Source organism: Rutilus rutilus (assembly GCF_951802725.1).
Source record: "Rutilus rutilus genome assembly, chromosome: 16".
Classification (NCBI taxonomy): Eukaryota; Metazoa; Chordata; class Actinopteri; order Cypriniformes; family Leuciscidae; genus Rutilus; species Rutilus rutilus.
Window position 1 is genome coordinate 14,020,781 of NC_140224.1, and position 27,714 is coordinate 14,048,494.

Here is a 27,714-nt window from a genome sequence, read left to right on the forward strand (position 1 = left end):
CCAAAAAAGTCCCATTGACTTAACATGGGGAGTTCTAAAAACATTTGAATCCCAACCGACGTTTTCACACACACAGACTCCAAAGGGCCTGTCACCCCTGCATCTCTCCCTCTCTCTCTCCCTCAGAGGATTTATATTATCAAGCAGCCAATAAGTAATGGCCTAAAATCTTCATAGCCACACCCTAGCAACCAGTTACAGCACCCTAGCAACCACTAAGAGCTCCCTAGCAACCACCCTAAACCAAAAAAAATAAAAAATTGTACATTTTTTTGTATTTTTTAAAGCAATATTACACTCGTGGCCTTGCGATATCGCTCCATGCTTGTGCCTAATCGGCCATAGGCACGAGGCCGCAGGCCGAGTGTCGTACTGAAGGCACTCGTTATTAAAGATTTTAATAACTCTATAAAAACTCCATAGTAACCACATCTTTGACAACTACCAACCACCTAGTAACACCATAGCAACTACCAAAAATACCTTAGCAACCATCCTGAGCACACTAGAAACGTCTAGAAACGCTCTAGTAGATCATATAAACATGAAGGTGGTCTCGTTTCACTCAGGGCATCAAATGGCCAATCATGAATCACCTCAACACTTCCTAGCCCCTCCCTAGCAACCATTGTCGAGCACCTTAGCAACCAAAATCCTAGAGGGATATCTTCTATTCTGAATAAGACAGAGGCATGGGAGTTGGTTTATATCATTCATACTGAAAAAGCAGCCTTTGGAGTTTCATCATTAGCAGCTGCCAAGCCACTCCATAGCAACCAAACAGAGTACCCTAGCAACTATTTAGCAAGACATATATCTCTGTATCAGAGCATCGTATAGAGATGGGGGTTGGTTTATATAATTCATAGTGACAAGAAGCCTTTGGAGTTTCATGATTGGCAGCTGCCAAGCCACTCCCTAGCAACCAAATAGAGTACCCTAGCAACCAAAATTCAAAGAGGGATATCTTCCATTCTGAATGTCACAGAGGCATGGGAGTTGGTTTATATCATTCATAGTAACAAAAAGCATTTGGAGTTTCATGATTGGCAGCTGCCAAGCCACTCCCTAGCAACCAAATAGAGTACCCTAGCAACCAAAATCCAAAGAGGGATATCTTCCATTCTGAATGTCACAGAGGCATGGGAGTTTGTTTATTTCATTCATAGTGCAAAGAAGCCATTGTAGTTTCATCATTGTCAGCTGCCAAGCAACTCCATAGCAACCAAACAGAGTACCTAGCAACCAAAATCCAAAGAGGGATATCTTCCATTCTGAATGTCACAGAGGCATGGGAGTTTGTTTATTTCATTCATAGTGCAAAGAAGCCATTGTAGTTTCATCATTGTCAGCTGCCAAGCAACTCCATAGCAACCAAACAGAGTACCTAGCAACCAAAATCCAAAGAGGGATATCTTCCATTCTGAATGTCACATAGGCATGGGAGTTGGTTTATATCATTCATAGTGACAAGAAGCCTTTGCAGTTTCATCATTGGCAGCTGTCAAGTAACTCCATAGCAACCAAACAGAGTACCCTAGCAACCAAAATCCAAAGAGGGATATTTTCCATTCTGAATGTCACAGAGGCATGGGAGTTGGTTTATATCATTCATATTGACAAGCAGCCTTTGAGTTTCATGATTGGCAGCTGCCAAGACATTCCCTAGCAACCAAACAGAGTACCCTAGCAACCAAAATCCTAAGAGGGATATCTTCCATTCTGAATGTCACAGAGGCATGGGAGTTGGTTTATATCATTCATAGTGACAAGAAGCCTTTGGAATTGCATCATTGGCAGCTGCCAAGTAACTCCATAGCAACCAAACAGAGTACCCTAGCAACCAAAATCCAAAGAGGCATATCTTCCATTCTGAATGTCACAGAGGCATGGGAGTTGGATTATATCATTCATAGTGACAAGAAGCCTTTGGAATTTCATCATTGACAGCTGACAAGCCACACGCTAGCAACCAAACAGAGTACCCTAGCAACCGTTTAGCTAAACGTATATCTCTGCATCAGAACATCATATAGAGATGGGAGTTGGTTTATATCATTCATACTGACAAGAAGTCTTTGCAGTTTCATCATTAGCAGCTGCCAAGCAACCCCATAGCAACCAAACAGACTACTCTAGCAACCATTTTACAAGACCTACATCTCTACATCAGAATATTGCATAGAGATGGGGGTTGGCTCATTAGTTTCAGTTGTAAAACAGTCTGTAAATACCACCATGGTAACTGTGTATTCACACCCTAGCAACCATTTAGAGCCACCTAGCAACCATATTGCAACATATAGAAGCCATATTTCAGCTCCACAACATTGTACAGACATGGTTGTTGGCTCGTATGTAATCATGTACAACACCCTAGCAACCGAGTGGCGACTTTTGCCACTGCAAGCACCACTTCACATTTTCTTCAGGAAATGTACATTCTAGTTAGTGGTGCTTTTTTAAAAGCATCACTATTGTTATTGCTCATACTTATTCTTCTTCTTATTATTATTATTCCACACAAAGTTTGGCGCGTAACTTGCCCCGCACCGTTTGTCACAGACCCCTGAGTGAGGTGTCAAATCGACCGGCTCATTGAGGAGAGGTGTGCTATGACTTTTCTAAGCGATCGGGTGTACGATGTTCGCACAGCGGACGAGAAAGCGGCCAAAAAAGTCCCATTGACTTTACATGGGGAGTTCTAAAAACATTTGAATCCAAACCGACGTTTTCACACACACAGACTCCAAAAGGGCCTGACACCCCTGCATCTCTCCCTATGTCTCTCCCTCAGAGGATTTATATTATCAAGCAGCCAATAAGTAATGGCCTAAAATCTTCATAGCCACACTCTAGCAACCAGTTACAGCACCCTAGCAACCACTAAGAGCTCCCTAGCAACCACCCTAAACCAAAAAAAATAATTCTTTAAATTTTTTTGTATTTTTTAAAGCAATATTACAATCGTGGCCTTGCGATATCGTTCCATTCTTGTGCCTAATCGGCCATAGGCACGAGGCCGCAGGCCGAGTGCCGTACTGAAGGCACTCGTTATTAAAGATTTTAAGAACTCTATAAAAACTCGATAGTAACCATATTTGACAACTACCAACCACCTAGTAACACCATAGCAACTAACAAAAATACCTTAGCAACCACCCTGAACACCCTAGCAACATCTAGAAATGCTCTAGTAACCACCAAAAAACTCTAGCAACCACCCAGAACACCCTAGCAACTGCCTAGCAACCACCCAGAACATTCAGCATCTTGCTAAAAACATGCTATCAACATGCTAATCATGCTAGCATCATGCTAGCAACATGCTAATCAAGCTAGCATCATGCTAGCAACATGCTAATCATGCTAGCATTATGCTAGCAACATGCTAATCAAGCTAGCATAATGCTAGCAACATGCTAATCATGCTAGCATTATGCTAGCAACATGCTAATCAAGCTAGCAACATGCTAATCAAGCTAGCATAATGTTAGCAACATGCTAATCATGTTAGCATCTTGCTAAAAACATGCTATCAACATGCTAATCATGCTAGCATTATGCAAGCAACATGCTAATAGTGCTAGCATTGTGCTAGCAACATGCTAATCAAGCTAGCGTCATGCTAACAACATGCTAATCATGCTAGCATTATGCTATCAATATGCTAATCATGTTACCATCTAGCTAAAAACATGCTAGCAAAATGCTAATCATGCTAGCATCTTGTTAAAAGCATGCTAATCATGCTAGCATCATCCAACCAACATGCTAATCATGCTAGCAACATGCTAATCGTGCTAGCATCATTCTAACAACATGTTAATCATAATAAATCATGCTGGAATGTGGTAAATCGTAGTAAATCATCTTAGAAACATGGTAAATCATGGTAAATGATGCTAAAATGTGGTATATCATGGTATCACAACATGTCAATTGTGTTAGCATCTGCCCAGTGGCGAATTTTGCCACTGCAAGCACCACTTCACATTTTCTTCAGGAAATGTACATTCTAGTTAATGGTGCTTGCTGAAAGCAAGGCATCATTAGTGTTCTCTTGCATACTTATTATTATTTTTATTATTATTATTCTTCCACACAAAAGTTTGGCGCGTAACTCGTGCCGCAGCTTTTGTCACAGACCCACGAAGGAGGTGTCAAATCGTGCAGATTATTCGGGAATGGTGTGCTATGACTTTTATAAGCGATCGGGGGTACGGTGTTCGCCCCAGGGGCGAAAAAGCAGCCGAAAAATCCCATTGACTTAACATTGCAACAAACTTTGACGAGTCATAGCTCCGAGCGAGGATTTCGCAGAAATGTGTGATTTGCCACATTTGAAGAGGATGGCAGGCTGTGTGAGACCATACCTCACAATGGGGTAAAAGTTGCACCCCTGGGGGGCAGGAGCTGCCCAAAGTTTCCCATTGACTTACTATGGTGTAGGACGGCCCAGCATGTGTTTTTCCTACTATGGTAAATTGCATAGGGATTTTGTATTGAACATAGCTCTGGATCACAGTGTCATAGAGACAAGGGGGCGGGCTCATTTTACTCAGATGACCAATCAGTCTCTCAGGATCATTGTGAAGCTATCAAGCCATGCCCTAGCAACCATTTAGAGCACCTTAGCAACAAGTCCCATAGACTTCCATTGAAAGAGATCAAAGGGATATCTCCGGACTGAATTGTCAAAGAAACATGAAGGTGGTATCGTTTGACTCGGGGCAGCAAACAGCCAATCATGAATCACCTCAACACTTCCAAGCCCCTCCCTAGCAACCATTGTCGAGCCCCTTAGCAACCAAAATCCAAAGAGGGATATCTTCCATTCTGAATGTCACAGAGGCATGGGAGTTGGTTTATATCATTCATACTGAAAATCAGCCTTTGGAGTTTCATCATTGGCAGCTGCCAAGCCACTCCATAGCAACCAAACAGAGTACCCTAGCAACTATTTAACAAGACCTATATCTCTGTATCAGAGCATCGTATAAAGATGGGGGTTGGTTTATATCATTCATAGTGACAAGAAGCCTTTGAAGTTTCATCATTGGCAGCTATCAAGCCACCCACTAGCAACCAAATAGAGTACCCTAGCAACCAAAATCAAAAGAGGGATATCTTCCATTCTGAATGTCACAGAGGCATGGGAGTTGGTTTATTTCATTCATAGTGACAAGAAGCCTTTGAAGTTTCATCATTGGCAGCTATCAAGCCACCCACTAGCAACCAAATAGAGTACCTTAGCAACCAAAATCAAAAGAGGGATATCTTCCATTCTGAATGTCACAGAGGCATGGGAGTTGGTTTATTTCATTCATAGTGACAAGAAGCCTTTGCAGTTTCATCATTGGCAGCTGTCAAGCAACTCCATAGCAACCAAATAGATTACCCTAGCAACCAAACTTCAAAGAGGGATATCTTCCATTCTGAATGTCACAGAGGCATGGGAGTTGGTTTATATCATTCATACTGAAAAGCAGCCTTTGCAGTTTCATCATTGGCAGCTGCCAAGCAACTCCATAGCAAACAAACAGAGTACCCTAGCAACCAAAATCCAAAGAGGGATATCTTCCATTCTAAATGTCACAGAGGCATGGGAGTTGGTTTATATCATTCATACTGACAAGCAGCCTTTGGAGTTTCATGATTGGCACCTGCCAAGTCACTCCCTAGCAACCAAACAGAGGACCCTAACAACCGTTTATCAAGACCCATGTTTCTGCATCAGAACATCGTATAGAGATGGGGGTTGGCTCTTTTGTTTCGGTTGGGAAACAGTCTGTAAATATCACCATGGTAACTGTGTATTCACACCCTAGCAACCGTTTAGAGCCACCTAGCAACCATGTTGAAACATATAGAAGCCATATTTCAGCTCCACAACATCGTACAGACATGGTTGTTGGCTCGTATGCAATCATGTACAACACCCTAGCAACCGAGTGGCGAGTTTTGCCACTGCAAGCACCACTTCACATTTTCTTCAGGAAATGTACATTCTAGTGTTGTGATTACTATTCACCTAGACAAAACTTCGGCGCGTAACTCGCCCCACACCTTTTGTCACAAACCCCAGAATGAGGTGTCAAATCGACCGGTTTATTGAGGAAAGGTGTGCTATGACTTTTATAAGTGATCGGGTGTAAGATGTTCGTCTGGCGGGCGGAGAATTAGCCGAAAAATGTCCCATAGACTTAAAGGGACACTCCACTTTTTTCGGAAATATGCTCATTTTACAACTCCCCCAGAGTTAAACAGTTGAGTTTTACCGTTTTAGAATCCATTCAGCCGAACTCCGGGTCTGACGGTACCACTTTTAGCATAGCTTAGCATAGATCATTGATTCAGACGAGTCCAGTAGCATTTCTTTCAAAATGACCAAAGAGTTTCAATATTTTTCCTATTTAAAACTTGACTCTTCTGTAGTTAAACCGTGTACTAAGATCGACGGAAAATGAAAAGTTGCGATTTTCTAGGCTGATATGGCTAGGAACTACTCTCATTCCGGCGTAATAATCAAGGAACTGTGCGGCCGTACCATGGGTGCAGCAGGCGTAGTGATATGACGCAGCGCCTGAAAATAGGTCTAATAGGTTAGACAAACTTAGTCCCGGTCACGTTGGAAGAAGTTACCGAGCTGGGGACTATTTTTAGGCGCTGCGTCATATCACTACGCCAGTAGGGATGGTGTTCTTGGGATGGTACTCATCATTCTTCTTCCTCCAAACACGTTTAGTGGAATTATGACCAAAAGTTCTATTTTGGTCTCATCTGACCACATGACTTTCTCCCATGACTCCTCTGGATCATCCAAATGGTCATTGGCAAACTTAAGACGGGCCTACTGTGAAGCATGGGGGTGGTAGCATCATGCTTTGGGGATGTTTTTCTGCACATGGGACAGGGCGACTGCACTGTATTAAGGAGAGGATGACTGGGGCCATGTATTGCAAGATTTTGGGGAACAACCTCCTTCACCCTAGCAACCGCCTAGCAACCACCCAAAAGACCCTAGCAACCACCCAGAACACCCTAGCAACACCCAAAAGACCCTAGCAACCACCCAAAACACCCTAGCAACCGCCTAGCAACCACCCAAAAGACCCTAGCAACCACCCAAAACATCCTAGCAACCACCCAAAACACCCTAGCAACCGCCTAGCAACCACCCAAAAGACCCTAGCAACCACCCAAAAGACCCTAGCAACCGCCTAGCAACCACCCAAAAGACCCTAGCAACCACCTAAAATATCCTAGCAACCGCCTAGCAACCACCCAGAATACCCTAGCAACCACCCAGAAAACCCTAGCAACCGCCTAGCAACCACCCAGAATACCCTAGCAACCACCCAAAATACCCTAGCAACCACCCAAAAGACCTTAGCAACCACCCAGGACACCCTAGCAACCACCTAGCAACCACCCAGAACACCCTAGCAACCGCCCAAAATACCCTAGCAACACCATAGCAACCACCCATAACATCCTAGCAACCGCCTAGCAAAAAACATTCTGCTCCAAACTTTCTCAAGCCAACTTAAAGTTTGTCTCGACGAACTTTCGCATCTAGTTATTATTATTCTTCTGAGACTAAAAATTTCTGACTCAAACTTCTCCTAGAGCTTTAACTCTACATACTCCAAACTCGGCTCAGACACTCAAACTGTTCTGACTCGAGTTGCTTTATCTTTTCAGACTGTTCGGACTTACGGTTTTCCTAAAAATGACGATCAAAACTCGGAAAAAACCATTTGAATTACAATTGCGGAATGTTCAGGTTTTTTAAACTGCCAAACTGCCAAAAATTCAAATTTAAATCCCTTGAAACCCTAAACTAAATCAAACTGCCAAAAATTCAAATCTAAATCAAACTGCCATTCTATATAATATAAAAGCCATTGAGACTAATTTAAACTAATAAACTCATCTATCTATCTACTTCAAACTATTTTAAACTTCAAACTACTTTAAACTTCAAACTAAATTAAACTTTAAACTAATTTAAACTTTTTAAACGTCAAACTTATATAAACTTTAAGATAATTTAAACTTCAAACTACTGAATTTACTTCATTTTAACTTATAAACTCTAAACGCATATAAACTCTGAGTGTGTAAGTGTTATCAAGTTAGGTATATCTTGTGTGTGTGTGTTTAACCGCCTAGAACACCATAGCAACCACTGAAAACACCCTAGCAACCGCCTAGCAACCACCCAGAACACCCTAGCAACCACCCAAAATACCTTTGCAACCACCTAGCAACCACCCAGAATACCCTAGCAACCACTCAAAACACCCTAGCAACTGCCTAACAACCACCCAGAAAACCTTAACAACCACCCAAAATACCTTAGAACACCCTAGCAACACCATAGCAACCACTCAGAACACCCTAGCAACCACCCAAAATACCTTAGAACACCCTAGCAACACCATAGCAACCACTCAGAACACCCTAGCAACTGCCTAACAACCACCCAGAACACCCTAGCAACCACCCAAAATACCTTAGAACACCATAGCAACCACCCAGAACACCCTAGCAACCACCCAAAATACCTTAGAACACCATAGCAACACCATAGCAACCACTCGGAACACCCTAGCAACCACCCAATATACCTTAGGACACCCTAGCAACACCATAGCAACCACTCAGAACACCCTAGCAACCACACAAAATACCTTAGAAAACCCTTGTAACACCATAGCAACCACCCAAAATACCTTAGGACACCCTAGCAACACCATAGCAACCACCCAGGACACCCTAGCAACCGCCTAGTAACCACCCAGAACACCCTAGTAACCACCCAAAATACCCTAGCAACACCCTAGGAACCACTCATAACACCCTAGGAACCGCCTAGCAACCAACAAACACCCTAGCAACCACCTAGCAACCACCCAGAATACCTTAGCAACCGCCTAGCAACACCATAGCAACCACTCAGAACACCCTAGCAACCGCCTAGCAACCAACCCATAACACCGTAGCAACCACCCAAAATACCCTAGCAACCGCCTAGCAACCACCCAAAAGACCCTAGCAACCACCAAAAATATCCTAGCAACCACCCAAAAGACCCTAGCAACCACCCAAAACACCCTAGCAACCACCCAAAAGACCCTAGCAACCGCCTAGCAACCAACCCATAACACCCTAGCAACCACCCAAAATACCCTAGCAACCGCCTAGCAACCACCCAAAATATCCTAGCAACCGCCTAGCAACCACCCAAAAGACCCTAGCAACCACCCAAAACATCCTAGCAACCAGCCAGAACACCCTAGCAACCGCCTAGCAACCACCCAGAATACCATAGCAACCACCTAGCAACACCATAGCGACCACCCATAACATCCTAGCAACCGCCTAGCAAAAAACGTTCTGCTCCAAACTTTCTCAAGCCAACTTAAAGTTTGTCTCGACGAACTTTCATATCTAGTTATTATTATTCTTCTTACTAAAAATTTACAACTCAAACTCCTCCTAGAGCTTGAAATTGTCATCGTAGGTGCATGTCCACTGTGAGAGACATAATCTAAAAAAAAAAATCCAGAAATCACAATATATGATTTTTTAACTATTTATTTGTATGATACAGCTGCAAATAAGTATTTGAACACCTGTCTATCAGCTAGAATTCTGACCCTCAAAGATCTGTTAGTCTGCCTTTAAAATGTCCACCTCCACTCCATTTATTATCCTAAATTAGATGCACCTGTTTGAGGTCGTTCGCTGCATAAAGACACCTGTCCACCCCATACAATCAGTAAGAATCCAACTACTAACATGGCCAAGACCAAAGAGCTGTCCAAAGACACTAGAGACAAAATTGTACACCTCCACAAGGCTGGAAAGGGCTACGGGGAAATTGCCAAGCAGCTTGGTGAAAAAAGGTCCACTGTTGGAGCAATCATTAGAAAATGGAAGAAGCTAAACATGACTGTCAATCTCCCTCGGACTGGGGCTCCATGCAAGATCTCACCTCGTGGGGTCTCAATGATCCTAAGAAAGGTGAGAAATCAGCCCAGAACTACACGGGAGGAGCTGGTCAATGACCTGAAAAGAGCTGGGACCACCGTTTCCAAGGTTACTGTTGGTAATACACTAAGACGTCATGGTTTGAAATCATGCATGGCACGGAAGGTTCCCCTGCTTAAACCAGCACATGTCAAGGCCCGTCTTAAGTTTGCCAATGACCATTTGGATGATCCAGAGGAGTCATGGGAGAAAGTCATGTGGTCAGATGAGACCAAAATAGAACTTTTTGGTCATAATTCCACTAAACGTGTTTGGAGGAAGAAGAATGATGAGTACCATCCCAAGAACACCATCCCTACTGTGAAGCATGGGGGTGGTAGCATCATGCTTTGGGGGTGTTTTTCTGCACATGGGACAGGGCGACTGCACTGTATTAAGGAGAGAATGACCGGGGCCATGTATTGCGAGATTTTGGGGAACAACCTCCTTCCCTCAGTTAGAGCATTGAAGATGGGTCGAGGCTGGGTCTTCCAACATGACAATGACCCGAAGCACACAGCCAGGATAACCAAGGAGTGGCTCTGTAAGAAGCATATCAAGGTTCTGGCGTGGCCTAGCCAGTCTCCAGACCTAAATAATAGAGAATCTTTGGAGGGAGCTCAAACTCCGTGTTTCTCAGCGACAGCCCAGAAACCTGACTGATCTAGAGAAGATCTGTGTGGAGGAGTGGGCCAAAATCCCTCCTGCAGTGTGTGCAAACCTGGTGAAAAACTACAGGAAACGTTTGACCTCTGTAATTGCAAACAAAGGCTACTGTACCAAATATTAACATTGATTTTCTCAGGTGTTCAAATACTTATTTGCAGCTGTATCATACAAATAAATAGTTAAAAAATCATACATTGTGATTTCTGGATTTTTTTTTTTCGATTATGTCTCTCACAGTGGACATGCACCTACGATGACAATTTCAGACCCCTCCATCATTTCTAAGTGGGAGAACTTGCAAAATAGCAGGGTGTTCAAATACTTATTTTCCTCACTGTATCTACATTTGATCAGATATCCATAAACACAGTATCCATAAAGTCAGAAGTATATTGTGTCAAAACATTTGAGTACTTTTTGAGAATTTTATTAGGTTTAGTGACAACATGTTACAATGTTTACATGGTACAATTTCTGGTAAGCTATGTTTTTTTTATTGCTTGACACAAATTTCACGATTTTAATTCAATTCAATTCTTGTGATTTTATTTAATATTGACTCATTTGGATAAATATTAGGTTGCAAGATAGGCGTTAGTTTTTCTCAAGAAAACAAAAAAACTCACCTAATGCTGTAGCTGGTAGTATTATTTAAGGTTAAAAATAACTCAAATTAAATATAATGTGTGTTTTATTATAATTTATAATAGCAACTTTATTTAATGATATAAGTAAAAATATAATAAATATGTAATATAGTACACATATTTAGCAAAATACTCTCTATAGCTCTTTTTTTTCTAGCCAACTAACGTGCTATAGCCTATATTATGGTCATTAAATGGCTTTCCTGAGGTAAATGTTATGTGGCATAATTGTTCTCCAGCTGTTTTATTGACCCCTTTCCGCGGATGAAAAACACTGATTGGTCGATATTATGTATGAGAAATATACATTTTGGTAAGTTGTACTGTATCTTTCAACAGTGCTGGCACCAGTTTGACTAGTTGCTACAATGTAAAGTTTATACAACACTAACATGCTTACTGTTATGAGTGGAAATGTCATACCTTAAAAATCTATCTCATCTTCAAATCGTGTTTTTCTAATTCTTATCCAAGGTAAACAGCACAGCACAAACACAGTCTTCCAAACTCGATGAAAAGCAGAGGACTACTGAAGTCTCTGATTCTTTGTTTTTAAGGTAATGAGGGCGTTTACAGGTCTGCGTTCCTTCACGTGGATGATTTGCATGTCAATTGCTCTTGCGCGCATAGGTGTGGTCACATTAGAACTAATGAGCATGGGCTGGAGAAACTGTACATGTCGTTGCTTTCATACGGATTACTTAAACAGAGAATATTTGTTTTTGATATAATTTACATTTAAAAATAGAGACTTCAAGCTTTGTAAAGACATGTCTCATGTCAATGTGACAATCATTCGCTGAGTTACATATTTTCTGTCGCATTTCAGAATGAATTTCACATTGAGAGAGACGGCAGAACGCGCATCATATTTATTTTCCTTATTTTACGAAAAACACAACATTTTGTTTTTATTATGAGTGTACACAAATAAAAGAAGACATTTAACAGTTTGAATGATGTATAACACTTATATGTAAGATCAAAATCAACAGAGTATTTTGAGTCTCTTTTGCACTGATAAGAAAAAAAATCGCCAGCGTGACCGCCAACCCCAAAGGGTTAAAGGCCACCGACTGCTTTTTTGCCTCCTGAAACCTGTCGACGACTGTGTTAACGGAGTCGCCAAACAGGCCAGAAGGCGAAATCGGGGCATCAAGGAGGAAAGCCCAGCCATTTTTCCTTGATGCCCGATAAATTCAGCCAGAGGTGTCTCTCCGCGACCAACATTGCCGCCATAGAATGCCCGACAGCGCGGGAAGTTTCTTTGGTGACACGGAGAGACAAGTCAGCAGCCTTACGCAGTTCAGCAGTATCTTCAGGTGTTGGTCCCTCGCCCTCATAAATGTCTTTAAGAAGGTCGGCCTGGTAAGCCTGCAGCACCGCCATAGTGTGCCCGACCCGCAGCCATATAAGCCCTGCCCACCAAATAAGATGCGTCACGGCAGGGTTTGGTGGGCAGCACCGGGGTCTTCAGGGATGACGCAGTGTCGGGTGAAAGATAGCTAGCCAACGGCTCTTCCACCCGAGACATCATCCCGTAGCCATTATCTCTTGCCTCCAAGATGTTGCTATAGTCAAGGAAGAAGAAGAAGAAGAAGAAGAAGAAGTTTTATTTATATAGCGCCTTTCCATAGCTCAAGGTCGCTTTACATTGTACATAACAATACATTTAAACCCCCACACATACAGTCACAGAGGATACAGATAGTCACATTATCCAAAATGCATGTTATATAGATATGTTTTTAACTGGGTCTTGAAAGTAGCCACAGATGAGGTATTACGTAGTGTAAGAGGTAGAGAATTCCACAATTTAGGAGCATTAACACTAAATGACCTTCCACCTACAGTAGACAGCCGGAAACGAGGGATGGACAATAAACCCAGTTCAGCTGATCTAAGGGACCGGGCAGGGTGGTAAGGGTAGAGTAGGTCAGACAGGTATTGGGGAGCAAGACCATTTAATGCTTTGAACGTTAAGAGCAATACCTTAAAGTGGATACGTGATGCCACAGGTAGCCAGTGAAGGTCATGAAGCAGAGGAGTAATGTGAGCAGAACGCCTAGTGGAGGTGAGAACTCTTGCTGCAGAGTTTTGAACATACTGTAATTTGTTACAGTATTATATACAAGGACAGGGGGGTTGGACAAACGAGATGTATATGGTAAGTTCCACGATTTACAAAACTCGTTGTATGTTGTTCCGTTGTTCCGTGTATGCCATCACACGTTACGTCATGATGCAACACCAATCCCGATTGGCTTAGTTTCATTCATGCTTCAGAGGCGCTACGCTGGGGGGCTTTCCCCAAAGTGTCATATCGACACAGTTCGAGTTCCCTCAAAAGGGAACAAGCCACTCCCTCTATCTTTCTCATTCACTATTATTTTTCATTCAGAAAATACGTCACATTACTGTGGTAATGTCATTCACAAATTCTGGTCCACGCTGACGCAAAGAAGTCAAGACATTACAGACAGGCTGTTCTAATTTAACATCATCTTACCTCAGTGTTCCTGGGCAAATATTTTCATAATAATATGTGCTGAGTGGAATAAAGAAAGTGGTCAGCATGATTGATATTCAAAATGGTAAGCACACGCTGCTTTGTTTACCGTTTTCAATGACGAATACAGTCAAATGTATCTGCAGAAATAGACCTTGCACGATATCTCCTTGCACGCAGGAGCAGAACACGTGTGCTAGCTGACAGTAGCCTGTAGTCCTTCAGTGCGTTCAAGCACAGCTTTTTTGCCCCGACGCAAGCAACGCGAGGCGACAACACAGTCGAGTTTCATCAGCGCTAGTTCTTTGGCGTCGCCTTGATGTGTCCCTGCCTTAAGTCTATTCATTCTGGATCCATCCATCATAAATATGCAAAACATTTAGGTAAAATTTTAAGACATTGAGGATAAAGTCAATGTTAAATTGACTCACTTTCATGTCATGATACTGTTTACCTGTATTATTAATCAGTCCAAATTGTTAATGAATCATATAAGTCTTATTAGTGTTTCTCTTCTTGAAACCAGTGAACATCAGGCTGCTTCTCTCCCACGGGGCCGCACTCTTCACACGCTGACTGCCATCTCAGACGACACACTCTTCCTTTTTGGAGGACTAAGTAATTCTGGGGAGGTTCTCAGTACGTTTAGAGGTCAAGGGTTTAGAAACAGCCATGTCTATAAATAACCATCAAATTTTTTCCAAACATCCCTTTTCTTTTGTGCAGGTGATGGATGGGAATTTGACACTATAACAGGAGAATGGATAGAGAAAGACCATGCACATAAAGACAAGCCCAGGTAAAATAGTTTTAGTACAGTATTGTGTGATGCGTTTTATGTTTTATGCTACTTTTAATCAAACAATTTTTCAGCTTTCAAATTCTGTCTACTTAATACAAAATTTAAACAATAAATGTCTCTTTAACATGGTGTGAGAGGTCACTGTATCTGCCATATTTCATTTGGCAGCACAGAGCATGTGTGAATTAGCAAACCATAAAACATGATTGTTACGTAATTGCAAGGTAATCTGATGACCAAACTTTCGTTGTGGCAACGTAACTAATTACATTGTCACAACCGGAAATTTTCCTGAATGTTTTGCCACAAGTAATTGCGACGCTGTGGCAAAGTCATGGATCAATAGTTGTGTATTGGTATTCAGTTGGTTATTTTTATTTTGTATTTATTTGTCAATGGACAGATATTCAGTATAGGGCTGTGCGATATGACGATATATATCGGATGGACAAAATAAAAAGTCTATTGTTTCATATTATGCTTTATCGTTTATGCGTGGTGTCGCAAAATACATGGTTTACATCACTATTACTACATATGTTATGAAAAGTCTGAAACGGACCAAAAAACTGTACTATGCACGCACCAGTTGCCTTTCGCTTCGGAGCTGATCGGATGTCTCTGAAGAGTACTATTGTTTACACAACAAGCAACGAGTGTGTCGGTGTTCTTGCGGGAAGACTTCCCAGTGTTGGTGTTTTTTTATACAGCGTGAGTGCAGCAGTGATCGCAAGCTTCTCAAGCTCTCAACTGCTGTTTTAACAGCATCAAATTTCTATTTGTTTGTATGTTTGACGGTTGGTTAGAGGGCGAGAAGTGAGTGCTTCACTGTTTCAGTTCGCTGATTCAGTGTTGCCGCGGTCATTCCCTGTGTGCTCCGGCACTGGTGACGGTCACATTTCCTAAAGGAGCAACACGGGTGCGTTTGTCCAGACTCAAAATTAAGTTCATTTATTTAGAAAGACACAAAAATTAACAAACAATTAACCAAAAACATGAATAAAAATAATATGGCATTAAAAAATAAGCAAAAACAATATGACCAAAGTTTCGTCATGGCCACATAACTAAGGCCCAATCCCAATTCTATTTTATACCCCTTCGCCTACCCCTTAACCCTTCGCCTACCCCTAACCCTTGCCCCTTGAAACAGAGTGTCAAGGCGTAGGGGTGAAAATATTCCCCTAAGAAATGGGACACCACTACTACACCGTTACATGTCATTATACATTGTCGCTAGCGCCTACGTCACAGGAGATGCGCCAATGTTTATCACAAACTTCCAAGATGCCGTCGTCAGCTGTAGTCTTGCGTGAGTTACAGCTATTTTTTGCATTTTGCATACATCTTCTGAAGTTCGCAGAAAACAACGGAGATGACGATATCTTCGACGCCTAATGCTGCCGCGTTCACACCAAACGTGAATAGAGCGTCTGGCGCGAGTGATTTCAATGTTAAGACGCGTTTAAGCGCGTGTGGAGGTCTTGCGGCGCGAATGAGACATTTAGCGCGGCGCGGTGGACGCGAATTCGCCTCATTCGCTCGTCCACTTCGCTTCAAACTGCTTTTTACACGCGTCATATTGTTAACGAACTTTAGCGTTTTTTTGCAACCGTTTCTTTGAAGAACATGACCGTAAATATGAACACAAGATTGAATGTGACAAAGAAAATGATTATTGGCAGTCATGTTGCCTCTGTAGCCGGTGTATGCAGGTACATTTTTCATACCCCTTCGTTTGAAGTGTGGTCCCGAAAAATCTTCGTTTCAAGGGCTATCTGGCCCTTCCCCTTCCCCCTACCCCTCCAACCAAAAGAGAATTGAGACAACCCTACCCCTTCACGGGAACGCGCAAAACAGAGGGGTAGGGCCAAGGGGTAGGGGCAAGGGGTGAATTGGGATTGAGCCTTAATGATGTTTTATTAACAAAGTTTCGGGAGGAGCATGTTCAGATAATCCAGAGAGGAGGCCTATGTACAATATATACTGTATAGCTGATTTACCTCTGTCCCATGACAGTTTTCCAGCATCCCTCCACCAGCCCACTCCTTACTCTTCATTGTTCCTATGGGAACAATGGGTTTGGGCCAAATTCCATGCTCGGAACCCTCCCCTCGGAGATCATGCCAAATATGCATGCTCATATGCAAATCTGATTATATGTAAGTGTGAACTCGTGGAGTTACGTCATGACAACCGGAAAAGTGAAAATCCTGGATTCATTGCCACAACTTTACTTTGTGACCATTTCAGTTAATAATTGCGACATGGCAAATACCATCAAAGTATTAACATTGACAATGTTAAAATGTTGACAATTTTGCAAATAGAGTGGGCTTGAACCATTATAAGGCATACCAAATTCTGACTGCGAAGGGAGCGTATCTCTTTCAGCTGGCTCATTTGGAGTGAAAGCTGACAATGTTATAACCTGGGTTATGAACCGTGTTGAGAACATCTTAGGTACATTACCCCTTTTTGGCTTGAGAACAGTAATTTGGGTCAAATTCCATGCAGAACTCATTAACTGGTAGAACATGCATGTCACTCACTCATGCTCCGCTGACATGGAGGTTCTATAACACTAGGTTTGGGTGCGAGACTGAATTACCTGCATGAGAAAGGAGATCCTTTCTCAGCGGAATGGTCCAGGGAGATGTTGTCAACATCCCCACTAGGTCCAGAAACCAAGGCTTGGTGGAGCATTTCGGCACAACCAATAGCAATGATTTCCTCTCTTCTCTGAATTAGCATAGCACTTCATGCAATATTTTCACTGGTGGAGCCAGAGGGATGGACCAGGTGGGCTCCGATGGAGCAAGACTGGTCTGGGGTCAGAAGAAGCTAGCAGGGAGGTGTGTGTGGTCCTGGCACACAGGACAACCATAACATAGAAGGTGAATATGTCCCTCTTGGCCATGGCAGGACTGACAGGAATAGTCTCCGCTATTGTGCCAAGGAGAGTGGGTGACTCAGGAATGGCCTCTGTGGCTTTGATAGTGAGAGTGGGCCACTTTGGGATGGCCTCCATGGCCGTGGCAGTGAGTGTGCGGCTCTGTTACCTCTGGGACCACCGGACTTTCCTTCTTCCTCCGCTTATGAGGGTGAGGCAATGTGGGAACAACTGCAGCAGTCATGAGCAGCTCTAGGGAAACTGCAGCAGTCACAGCCACCACGGGGAAGACTGCAGTAGGCTCAGCCACCTCTGGGCAGCCAGCAGATGAGGCGGACCCGTTCCTCCTCTCCTCGAAGTGGTCATCAGAGATTTAGGGATTTGGAAGTTCCTGAGGGGAAGGACGGGAGGGCCAAGAGTAGGAAGGCAACCTTCTTCTCCACAGTGATACACATACCCCCCACACTGCCAGAATGACAGCATCCCCATCTCCCAGGCACTGACAGGCTCGTTAAGGCTGTTGTTGAAAATGTCCTTTAGCATAGCATTGCTGATATCGAGCCCCTTCGCTACAAACAGGAACTTGTAAGTAAACCCTTCATGCTGGCCCATCTTTGCAGAAGAGAAAGGAGCTTGCTGTGTTGACCCACAATCTGATGAGCGGAGGGGCAGGGGTTGGGAGATGAGAGCAGGAAGATACTGAGTCCTCTACTGGCCAGATAGCACTGTCAGGGTTTAGTGTTGATAAAGGAACAAAGACTAAATGCTGCAGAGTTGATGGGTTTTTATTTAATCAAAAATAAAACAAACAAAAATGACCCTGTGGGGGAAAGCATGACTGGCTGGACTAGGCAGGACAAGGTGGGAAACAACAGGGAGCAGGTAAACAAGATGCACATATGACGACGATTTGGCACAGGACTGAGAACACGGGGAGAATAAATAGAGAAGGAAATCAGGAGGGTAACAAGGGAGAGCAGGTGGGGCAAATAAACCAGTAATTGGGTAACAAGAAGGGCATGGTTAAGATAATAGAAAGACACCAGAGCACATGTCATGTAGAAACAAAGAAAATAAAGCCATGTGCTCACACAAAACATGACTAGAATACCCAGCCAATGAAAGTTCTCACTGACTGTGTGTCCACACAAAACATGACAACATGAAAGTATGTGGACACGAGCCGAGCCGCGTGTGTGGACACGTTTTGTAAAAAACACGAGCCGCATGCTACACAGAACACAGGAAGAAAGCATGCAGCCGATGATAAACACAAACCGTGTGCTCAGGGTTGTATGCTTGCTGCACGGCAGTTTGCATTTTCCTACATAATGAGAAACAACTTGTTTCTAAGCCAGTGATAAATGCTCTTGTCGTACTCCAAATACCGAAGTAACATTAAAAAAGTGTGTGACATCTTTAGAGATAAACTGTAAATATGGAAAACAATGTGTAAATGATGTTTGTGTGGAACTTGCATTAAAGCTACAATATGCAAGAATGTTTTGCCTCTAGAGGGCGCTACATTCCAAACAACAACAACGGCGTAGCTTGATGACGATGTGAAGGAGCGTGGAATGATGGGAACTGTCGTTTTAAACTCCACCGTGTTTTCTCCAAAACTCCAAAGTTCTTTTTTTATAATGACATGCTTTATGTGGCGAGGGGGGCGTGGTTCAGCGCGGTCTGTAATGGGAGAGAGAAGAGACGAGCAAGTAGGTCAAGTGCAAATGACGAACACCTGTGTCTTATTGCTGTGATCCGCGTGGAGAGACCGCTTTTAAGCCGCGCGCTGGAACGAGAGAGACTGAAGAGAAAATTGGACGTAGAGAAAGAAAACCGGTGGATCCGAGCTCTCATTTTTGAACTGTTTTGTGCCGTCGCGGTTGCCACGGTGAATGCGCGTTGTGCACGACTTTTGTTTGTTTTGCTTTATTTTAATAAAGTACGAGTCCCAGTCACGCCGACCCCTGTCTTCTTCCTTCCTGACTCTTGTACCTCATCACACTTTTATTTCATTAAAATGAATTAACCGCAAGAAAAGTAAGGTTTAATACTAAATTGGTTATCATAGATGTTACTGTATGTCGAATTCATTGTTGTGATAACGCGGCGCAGTTTTACGTGTTCTAAACAATTGTTGTAAAAGTACATTCGAACATACCCACATTATTTGCCAAAATACTGATTCATCTTTATGTATAACACATGCTATATTTATTTACATGGCCATAAACACCAGACGTGATAAACAATGTCAATAAACTAAACACAAATCTAAAGCAATATATACTTCCCTTACATAAACATAACTATTACCGAATGCTACATTTGGAAAATATAAAATTAAGCATGCTTTGTCGACAGAACCAGCTGCAATCGGTAAAGAATAATTGTGTTCCATAACGACTGCACAAAACAAGCTAACGTTTGTTGCTTGATAGACGCTACAACTACAACTTCCGCATTTGTCCAGGACTCCACGCAGTACGAGCGGAAACCGAGGGCAACGCGGATATGACACAATTGACTGGCGACTCCCAGCTCCCCCCTGCTCTAACGCCCCGTTTCCTTGGTTAAAATCGCAATTTTCTCACGATTTAAAAATAGTTGGAAACATTTGGGATATTGTAAGTAATCAACTTAACAAAATATATAACACTGGCCTTGAGATTATGGGATATTTTAATGCAAAATTCTTGCATATTGTACCTTTAAAGTATTAATATGAGCAAACCTGGTAACCCAGCCAGCAATGACACGTGGGGCCCAGATGGGTTAACTACGGGTTCCATGGGTACTGTGTGGGCATGGGCTTTGGCTGGGTGAAATCAGTGGGTCCCATGTAGGTTTTGTAGTACGAGTCCCACATAGGAAGCCCATATGAGCTGATTACATGGGCCCCATAAGGGACAGGCATGGGCCAAGTGGGCATGGGTTTGAACTGGGAACACATATATGGGTCTTGCATGACATATTTATGGTCCAAGTGGGCATGGGTTTGATCTGGGAACACATATATGGGTCTTGAATGGCATATTTATGGGCCGAGTGGGCATGGGTTTGAACTGGGAATGCATATATGGGTCCTGCATATAATTTTTATGAGCCAAGTGGGCATGGGTTTGAACTGGGAACACATATATGGGTCCTGCATGGTTTATTTATGGGCCAAGTGGGCATGGGTTTGATCTGGGAACACATATATGGGTCCTGCATGGTTTATTTATGGGCCGAGTGGGCATGGGTTTGATCTGGGAACACATATATGGGTCCTGCATAGAATTTTTATGGGCCAAGTGGCCATGGGTTTGAACTGGGAACACATATATGGGTCCTGCATGGTACATTTATGGGCAAAGTGGCCATGGGTTTGAACTGGGAACACATATATGGGTCCTGCATGGTACATTTATGGGCAAAGTGGGCATGGGTTTGAACTGGGATAATATATATAAAAATATATTTTTGATTTATTTACCAGTATGTTGTGACATTTAAATTGTTTTTTAAAGATTATGTTTGTTGTTCGATGTAATAATTTTGTATTAATGTATTTTTTGGAGAGATGTTTTTTTTTCAGAGATTTTTTTTTTAATTAAAATATATTTTTGATTTGTTTACCGGTATGTTGTTGTGACGACCACAAAAGTGTTGTATTTGTGTTTTAAGAATATTCACAATTATTGTCTTTTATTTGAAACAAGTGATTGTATTTTTTTTTTTTTAAAACAAGTATCCCAATTGTTTTATTTTTAATGTGAATTTTCCTGACTTAAAGTGAATTGTGTAGTGTTTGCTCCAGGCCAGTAGGGGCAGTGTAGAGTGACGAGTTACTGTAGCTGCGTGAGTTGCGCGGGTTTTTACTGCAGAGAGCTCGAAACTGATAACACTGTCTCCTCGTTTCTCTCCTGTTTTACAGGTGGGTAATTGTATAAAAACACCTCAGAAGTAGCATTTATCTATGCTGAAATGTATGTGAGATATGAGTGAACTGTTTTTAGTGAAATGAGCTTCCTTAGGGTCTGTTTTTGATTTAGTTTGAAATGAGTTGAAACGAGAGGGCAAAGTCCTACAGAGTAACGGTCGAGAGACATTACTAGAGATCAAGTCAGCTCAACACACACTTTCCCCGTGTATATATGTACATGAAGATATTTTTTTGAGCTTGTAATGTTAACAGATATGTTTAGCTCACTGTATGTCAGTTTCCCACCATCTGTTGGAAATGTTTTTTTGCTCAATGAGTTTATACAAAAATGTTTACAGTTTAAAACGAGGTTAAAAGTTACACTTTAATCACTTTATGAGTTCTGAGTATGATTTTGCAGTACTGTATTAACATGATACTGATAAAATACTGTGAATGGAAGATCTAAAAAAAAGCTGGTGAATATTACCATTGTCTTTACATTTCATTTTGATAAATAGTATAAAATACAAGCATGAAGAGTAAGTGAACATGCATTTGGTGGAAAGAGGTTTATTTTAATATGGATTCTGCATTGACATGGACACTGAAAATTCATTGTAATGTTAAAAAGACACTGAACATATAATATGTGAAACATACAATGATACTTAACAATAGAGATGTGATTGCTGAATAAAATTCAGAAAATAAATTACTGCAGAGAGCTCGAACCTGATAACACTGTCTCCTCGTTTCTCTCCTGTTTTACAGGAATTAATCTGTTATCCACGGTGCCGTTGCTACGGTACCTGTTACATTTTGACATTTAAATAGTTTTTTAAAGATCATTTTTGTTGTTCAATTTAACAATATATTTCTTGCAGTTCAAAGCGTCAAGTGTCTTGTATTTATCTTGGACTTATATTCATTCCTCATTTTTAGTTTTTCTTAGATTGTTTCCTTAAACCACTTGGCATGGTTGGGCTTAGATAAGCCTTGCATGAATTGCCCAGTTAGGACCCACATAAGATCCTTACAGAGCCCACTTTAAGCCCATAGGGGCATTCACGGTTGAATCCTGGTGCAAGCCCACTTTAAACCCCTTTAGGCAGGTGGGGCCCAAATGGGTCTGACATGAATTACCCAGTTAAGACCCACATAAGACCATTACAGGTCCCACTTAAAACCCATCTGGGCATCCACGGCTGGCCCCCGTGTGGATCCCGGGTGCAAGCCCATTTTAAATGCCCTTTAAGCAGGTGGGGCCCAAATGGGTCTGTCATGAATTGCCCGGTTAAGATCCCACATAACACCCTTATAGATCCCTTTTAAAGCCCATCTGGGCATCCACGGCTGGATCCTGGGTGCAAACCCACTTTAAACCCCTTTGGGTAGGTGGGGCCCCAATGGGTCTGGCATGAATTGCCCAGTTAGGACCCACATAAGACTCTTACAGAGCCCATTTAAAGCCCATCTGGGTAGCCATGGTTGGATCCCGGGTGCAAGCCCACTTTAGACCCATTTGGGCAGGTGGGGCCCAAATGGGTCTGACATGAATTGCCCAATTAAGACCCATGCAGTACCCTTACAGGTCCCACTTTTAGTATGTCTGGGCTTCCACGGCTTGCCCCAATGTGGATCCCGGGTGCAAGCCCATAATGGGGCCCACATTTGCCGCCCATGAAGCCCTCATCTGGTTTGCGCACCTCCCAAAATTCGGATATAGTGTTTACCCACCTCCAAAGTGCATTTATCCACCTGTAAATTGCGTTTATCCACCTCTAAATAGCCTATAGTTCCTAAGCCATTTTAAATTAAGCTTATGTCGTTTTAGTTTCATATTGTTCATTATCAGTGGCGGCTGGTGAAGTTTATTGTAGGGGGGGCTAAACCAAACCCCTGTAGGGGGGTCTGCGGGCATCCCCCCCCCGAAGATTTTTTTTTTTATTTTCACATACAAACGAAGCATTCTGGTGCATTCTGACAAAATAATAAAGACAAAATAGAACATTTTCTTACAAAGACGAATGAGGCCGGGGAACTAAGTTTTAACTTAATTTATTTGCCTTGTAGAATTCAGCATAGGGCTGAATGCATGGCAGCATGGCAGTGTCCATCCTCACGGGAAGCGGGGGTGGGGGACAGATAGAAAGAGAGAGAGAGAGAGAGAGAGATAGACAGACTACATTACTTGTACTGAAATGTTGCTCGTCTCTCTTTCAGTGCAGCAAAGCGGTCAATGACTTTCTCATTGAAATCATGCATTTTGAGGACTAGTTCCCTCTCCATGGAGAGCATGGCCAGTGCATTCAGACGTTCCTGGCCCATTGAATTTCGCAGGAATGTCTTAATTCTTTTCAAAGTTGAGAAACATCTCTCAGCTTCAGCTGTTGTCATGGGAGTAGTTATAAGAATGTTCAACAAACTCACAGTCTCAGAGAATGCCTCCTGGAGGTTGTAGCTCATGATAACCTGGTACAGTGCCAGTGCACCACAGCAAGCCTTGAATTCAGGATTCTCATAGATCAGAGACAGTTCTGTCTTGAGCTTTGCCTTGTTCAGCGTGGGATATGCCTTCACAGTGGCATTCAGAGTAGAGTTCTCAACGGGCCTGAAAATGACAACCCGACCCGACCCGGCCCGTGGCTTTTAAAGCCCGGACCCGATGTAACCCGACACATAAACATGAATTATCTGCCCGAACCCGGCCCGCGGCCCGACGCCGCGTTGGATTTTTTTTTTTCTCTCATACACGTATTATCATGACCAGCAGACGGGAATTCAAATCAACCTTTAATGTTCACGCCTTTTAACAATACAAACAACTGAAACAATAAACTTTAAATATATAAATAGGCTGTAGTAGCGACGGTGAATTCACCTGCGGCAAGTTTACTTCTCACCAACTCCATCTTCTTCTCCAGGCTATAAAGGCGCGCAGCCGCGCACGCAGCGGCGTCAGGTCTGCCCCCGCCCCTCTCCATGATGCACGTTACGCAGCAGCCAGACTTTCTTTACGGTGAACAGCAGCGATGATTAATAAATATTTTTTTTTTTTTTTTTTACTGAGCGGAAAAGATTAAGCCCGAGGTCCGACCCGACCCGAGTCATTTGATTATATTTTCGACCCGAACCCGGCCCGAACCCGCTGGTCCCGTCGGGTTTGTCGGGCCGACCCGACCCGTTGAGAACTCTAATTCAGAGCCTCAGCAGGAAATTAATGGCAGTACCTTTCGAACATATCTCCCTGTACTAAGGTAGCACTCACAAGGTGGCCAGTGAAAGAGAACCTCGCTTTGGTGTGAGCCAGGATGGTGTCGCAGACCTCTTCAGACAGCCTCTGCTTCGCCTCTTCTGTCAAAGCCGTCCTTGGTCTGTCGGTTCCTGATGGCTCTTGCAGCTGGTCAGAGTCTCTGAATGCAAACAAACCAATAATGTGTTTGTTAGGCTGTGTACAGTACTGTAGTCTACGTGATGCACATGTTCACACTTTATCCAGTACAAAGATGTCAGTATACCCACTGATGGTCTTCGGGGTCCATTGGACCCCAAATGACTTTTGCTTAGTTAAAAAAAATGTTCTCTTTTTCCAAATGGTATTAAACTTCCTACGGCTCTCAACACTTTCTAGATCTACAAAAATTTTTTTTAAATGGAATGTTATCTGTTTTTATGTAGGCGTGACAAAAATAGTGACACTTGTGGTCTTTGGAGTCTATTGGACCCCAGACAATAACATTTAATTTTGTAACAGAAAAATCTATATATATATTTTTTTTTACAAATATAATTTTACTCTGTTTATTAATGTTTTTACTCAACATGTGTACAGTTTTTGGAGGATTTATGATATTTTTTAAATTTCTATAAATAAATAAATAAATAAATAAATAAATATTTATCATTGGATTCAAAATAGACAAAAACCACGAGTGTCACTTTTTTTGAAGACCATCAGAGGGTTAAAATGGGCAGGGATGCATAATGTTATTGTTAAACACTGTTTTTTAAGCTATCCATTGTGCCTCACCTAACCAGGATGTCCAGCACAGAGTAAAGCAAGCTAGATTACACCACTGGCAATATATTATAAAAAAAAGAACATATATTATAAAAAAGAACACAAATACAGTCTCCTTTCATGCATCTGTTCTGTTCTCACAACAAAGCTCTGCTTTGAGAAGGATCGAATAATATAAATGTTATCTTACCTAATGGTCTGCACACTGCTTGTGAAGCTCTCGAGGGCCCTTTTGATGAAGACTGCATCAATGTCCTTCTTCTGGAGCTTCTGGTACAGAATGTCGACGTTGGGCATGATTTTGTGAAAAAAACACAGAAAAAAAATAAAATCTTCGTCCTGTAGCATCCTCACGTAGCCAGATGCCTCTCTCACGCTGAGCTGGTCAAATGGACCATGTGAACCCGTCTTGATGGCTTCAAAACATTCAATGAGGTCATCTCGGTTCTCGTACACAGTGTTGACGATCCTGCTGTTAAAATTCCACCTTGTAGATGAAGCTCTGGGTAGTCTTCGTGAAACAATCTTGTCCAGAACGCTGCACCGTTTCGGTGACCGGGAAAAGAAAGATGCAATACCGCTCAGATCGGAAAAGAAAACGTAAACTTTTTTGATGTGGGAGGTAGCTTGCTGCTTGATCAAATTAAGCTGATGTGCATAGCAGATCATGGGCATTCTTAAAATGTTCACGCACCTTTTGCTGCACACCAGCCTTCTCTCCGCTCATCACACTGGCACCATCGTAAGCTTGTGCAACGAGTTTCATTTTGTCGTTGTCGTCGGCCAAAAGTTGGTTCAGTCTCTCCAAAAGTACACTGGTAATTGAAACTGACGCTGAATCCGAGATGGGAATAAACTAAAAAAAACGTTCCTGCACTGCATGGTTGTCATCAATGTATCTAAGCACAAGAACCAGCTGTGTCTGCGTGGAGACGTCCGTAGTTTCGTCAGCTTGGATGGCCAGATAGCTAGCTGACTTGACCTCCTCCACAATCCTTTCCCGCGCAACCGCTAGCATACATTCTAAAAGCTCGTTCTGCACCGTCTTGGATGTGCCCTTGAACACCGTGGCATTTTTCAGGTGCTCATCAAAACCTTCATCTAACTCTGCCACGAAGTCCACCAATCCAAGAAAAATACCTGGGTTTGTGGAGCCCTCCGTCTCATCCTTGCCTCGCAAAGCCAACTCGAACACTCCGCAAAACTTCACACATTGGATGAGCCGGTTGAGGATGTGTCGGTTCTTGCTCACCTCATCGTTGTGGCGACAAACAGCCAACCTGTATCCCTCATTCAGTTGAGTGGCAATGTTCACCCTCCCAACAGTCGCAAATCTCAAGCAGCTATCCATATGGATCTTTGACATCTCATGCTTCTTGATTTTCTCAGCCAGATGGTGCATATCTGTCACACCAGTCGAAACCCAAGCAGTGCTGTCTGTCGTCAGGGTGTCAGGGTGGAAGAGTAGGCAGGGGTAGCAGAAGACTGCGTTAGCTTCTTCACAACCTGCTAGCCAGCTTTTTTTCACATACCAATTAGTTGAAAATCCTCGGGTGTGAAAACCTTGGAGGTCCTGATTGTTTTAATGCCAATTTGTCTGAATTGGATCGTCGACTAAAAGGAACTTCTTTCAGAGACGCAACGGAATTGCACACACTAGCAGCCATTTTGAAAGTAGCAAGTGACTTGATCGAAGATATCCCCCTCGCTCTCTTTGCTCAGTTACGTATGACGCAAGCGCGTAAGTGCGAGTCCCAAATCCTCATTGAAAATGCATTGAAGGCTCATTTTCCGGAAAAAAAAGTTTTAACATGAGAGTCAATGGGAGAATGCTTGGGCGATTTTCCACGTCAATGAATTCGCCCAGAGAGGCGGGACTCGGGAGTCGTGGCCAATCAGATTCGTCAGATTCAAGTCACGTTTCAAATGGTCGCGCCCGCGACTCGCGTGACTTGAATCTAACGAATCTGATTGGACAATGACAGATCATATGTCTAGAACACTGAAAACTACTTTTGCTGTGATAGAATTTGTAAAAAAAAAAATCCTCTTTCTCCCAGTTGGTAGTGCGTCGCCCAAATCGCCCCTATACACCATCCGCCCCTGTTCGGTATTAGTTTCATAGGTTGTTAAACCTAAGACGAAGTCTTTCATATTGCGCTGCATTACTGTCAGTGTTGACCAATCTTTTGCGGTGTTGCCAGCAGGAAGCAGCAGAC

General features: G+C 42.7%; 1 protein-coding gene across 2 annotated transcripts in view; it reads left to right on the forward strand.

Annotated features, from left to right (window-relative positions):
- The window catches only part of LOC311306651 (kelch domain-containing protein 1), a 216,534-nt gene that overhangs the window by 177,445 nt on the left and 11,375 nt on the right, over nucleotides 1–27,714 (forward strand). The window contains exons 9-10 of one of the 2 annotated variants that reach the window (XM_084435173.1): nucleotides 14,393–14,505; nucleotides 14,593–14,665. In XM_084435173.1, coding sequence (XP_084291299.1) covers nucleotides 14,393–14,505; nucleotides 14,593–14,665 — 186 coding nt within the window. The remainder of the gene's footprint in view (nucleotides 1–14,392; nucleotides 14,506–14,592; nucleotides 14,666–27,714) is intronic. The other variant, XM_084435174.1, reaches the window with a different exon arrangement.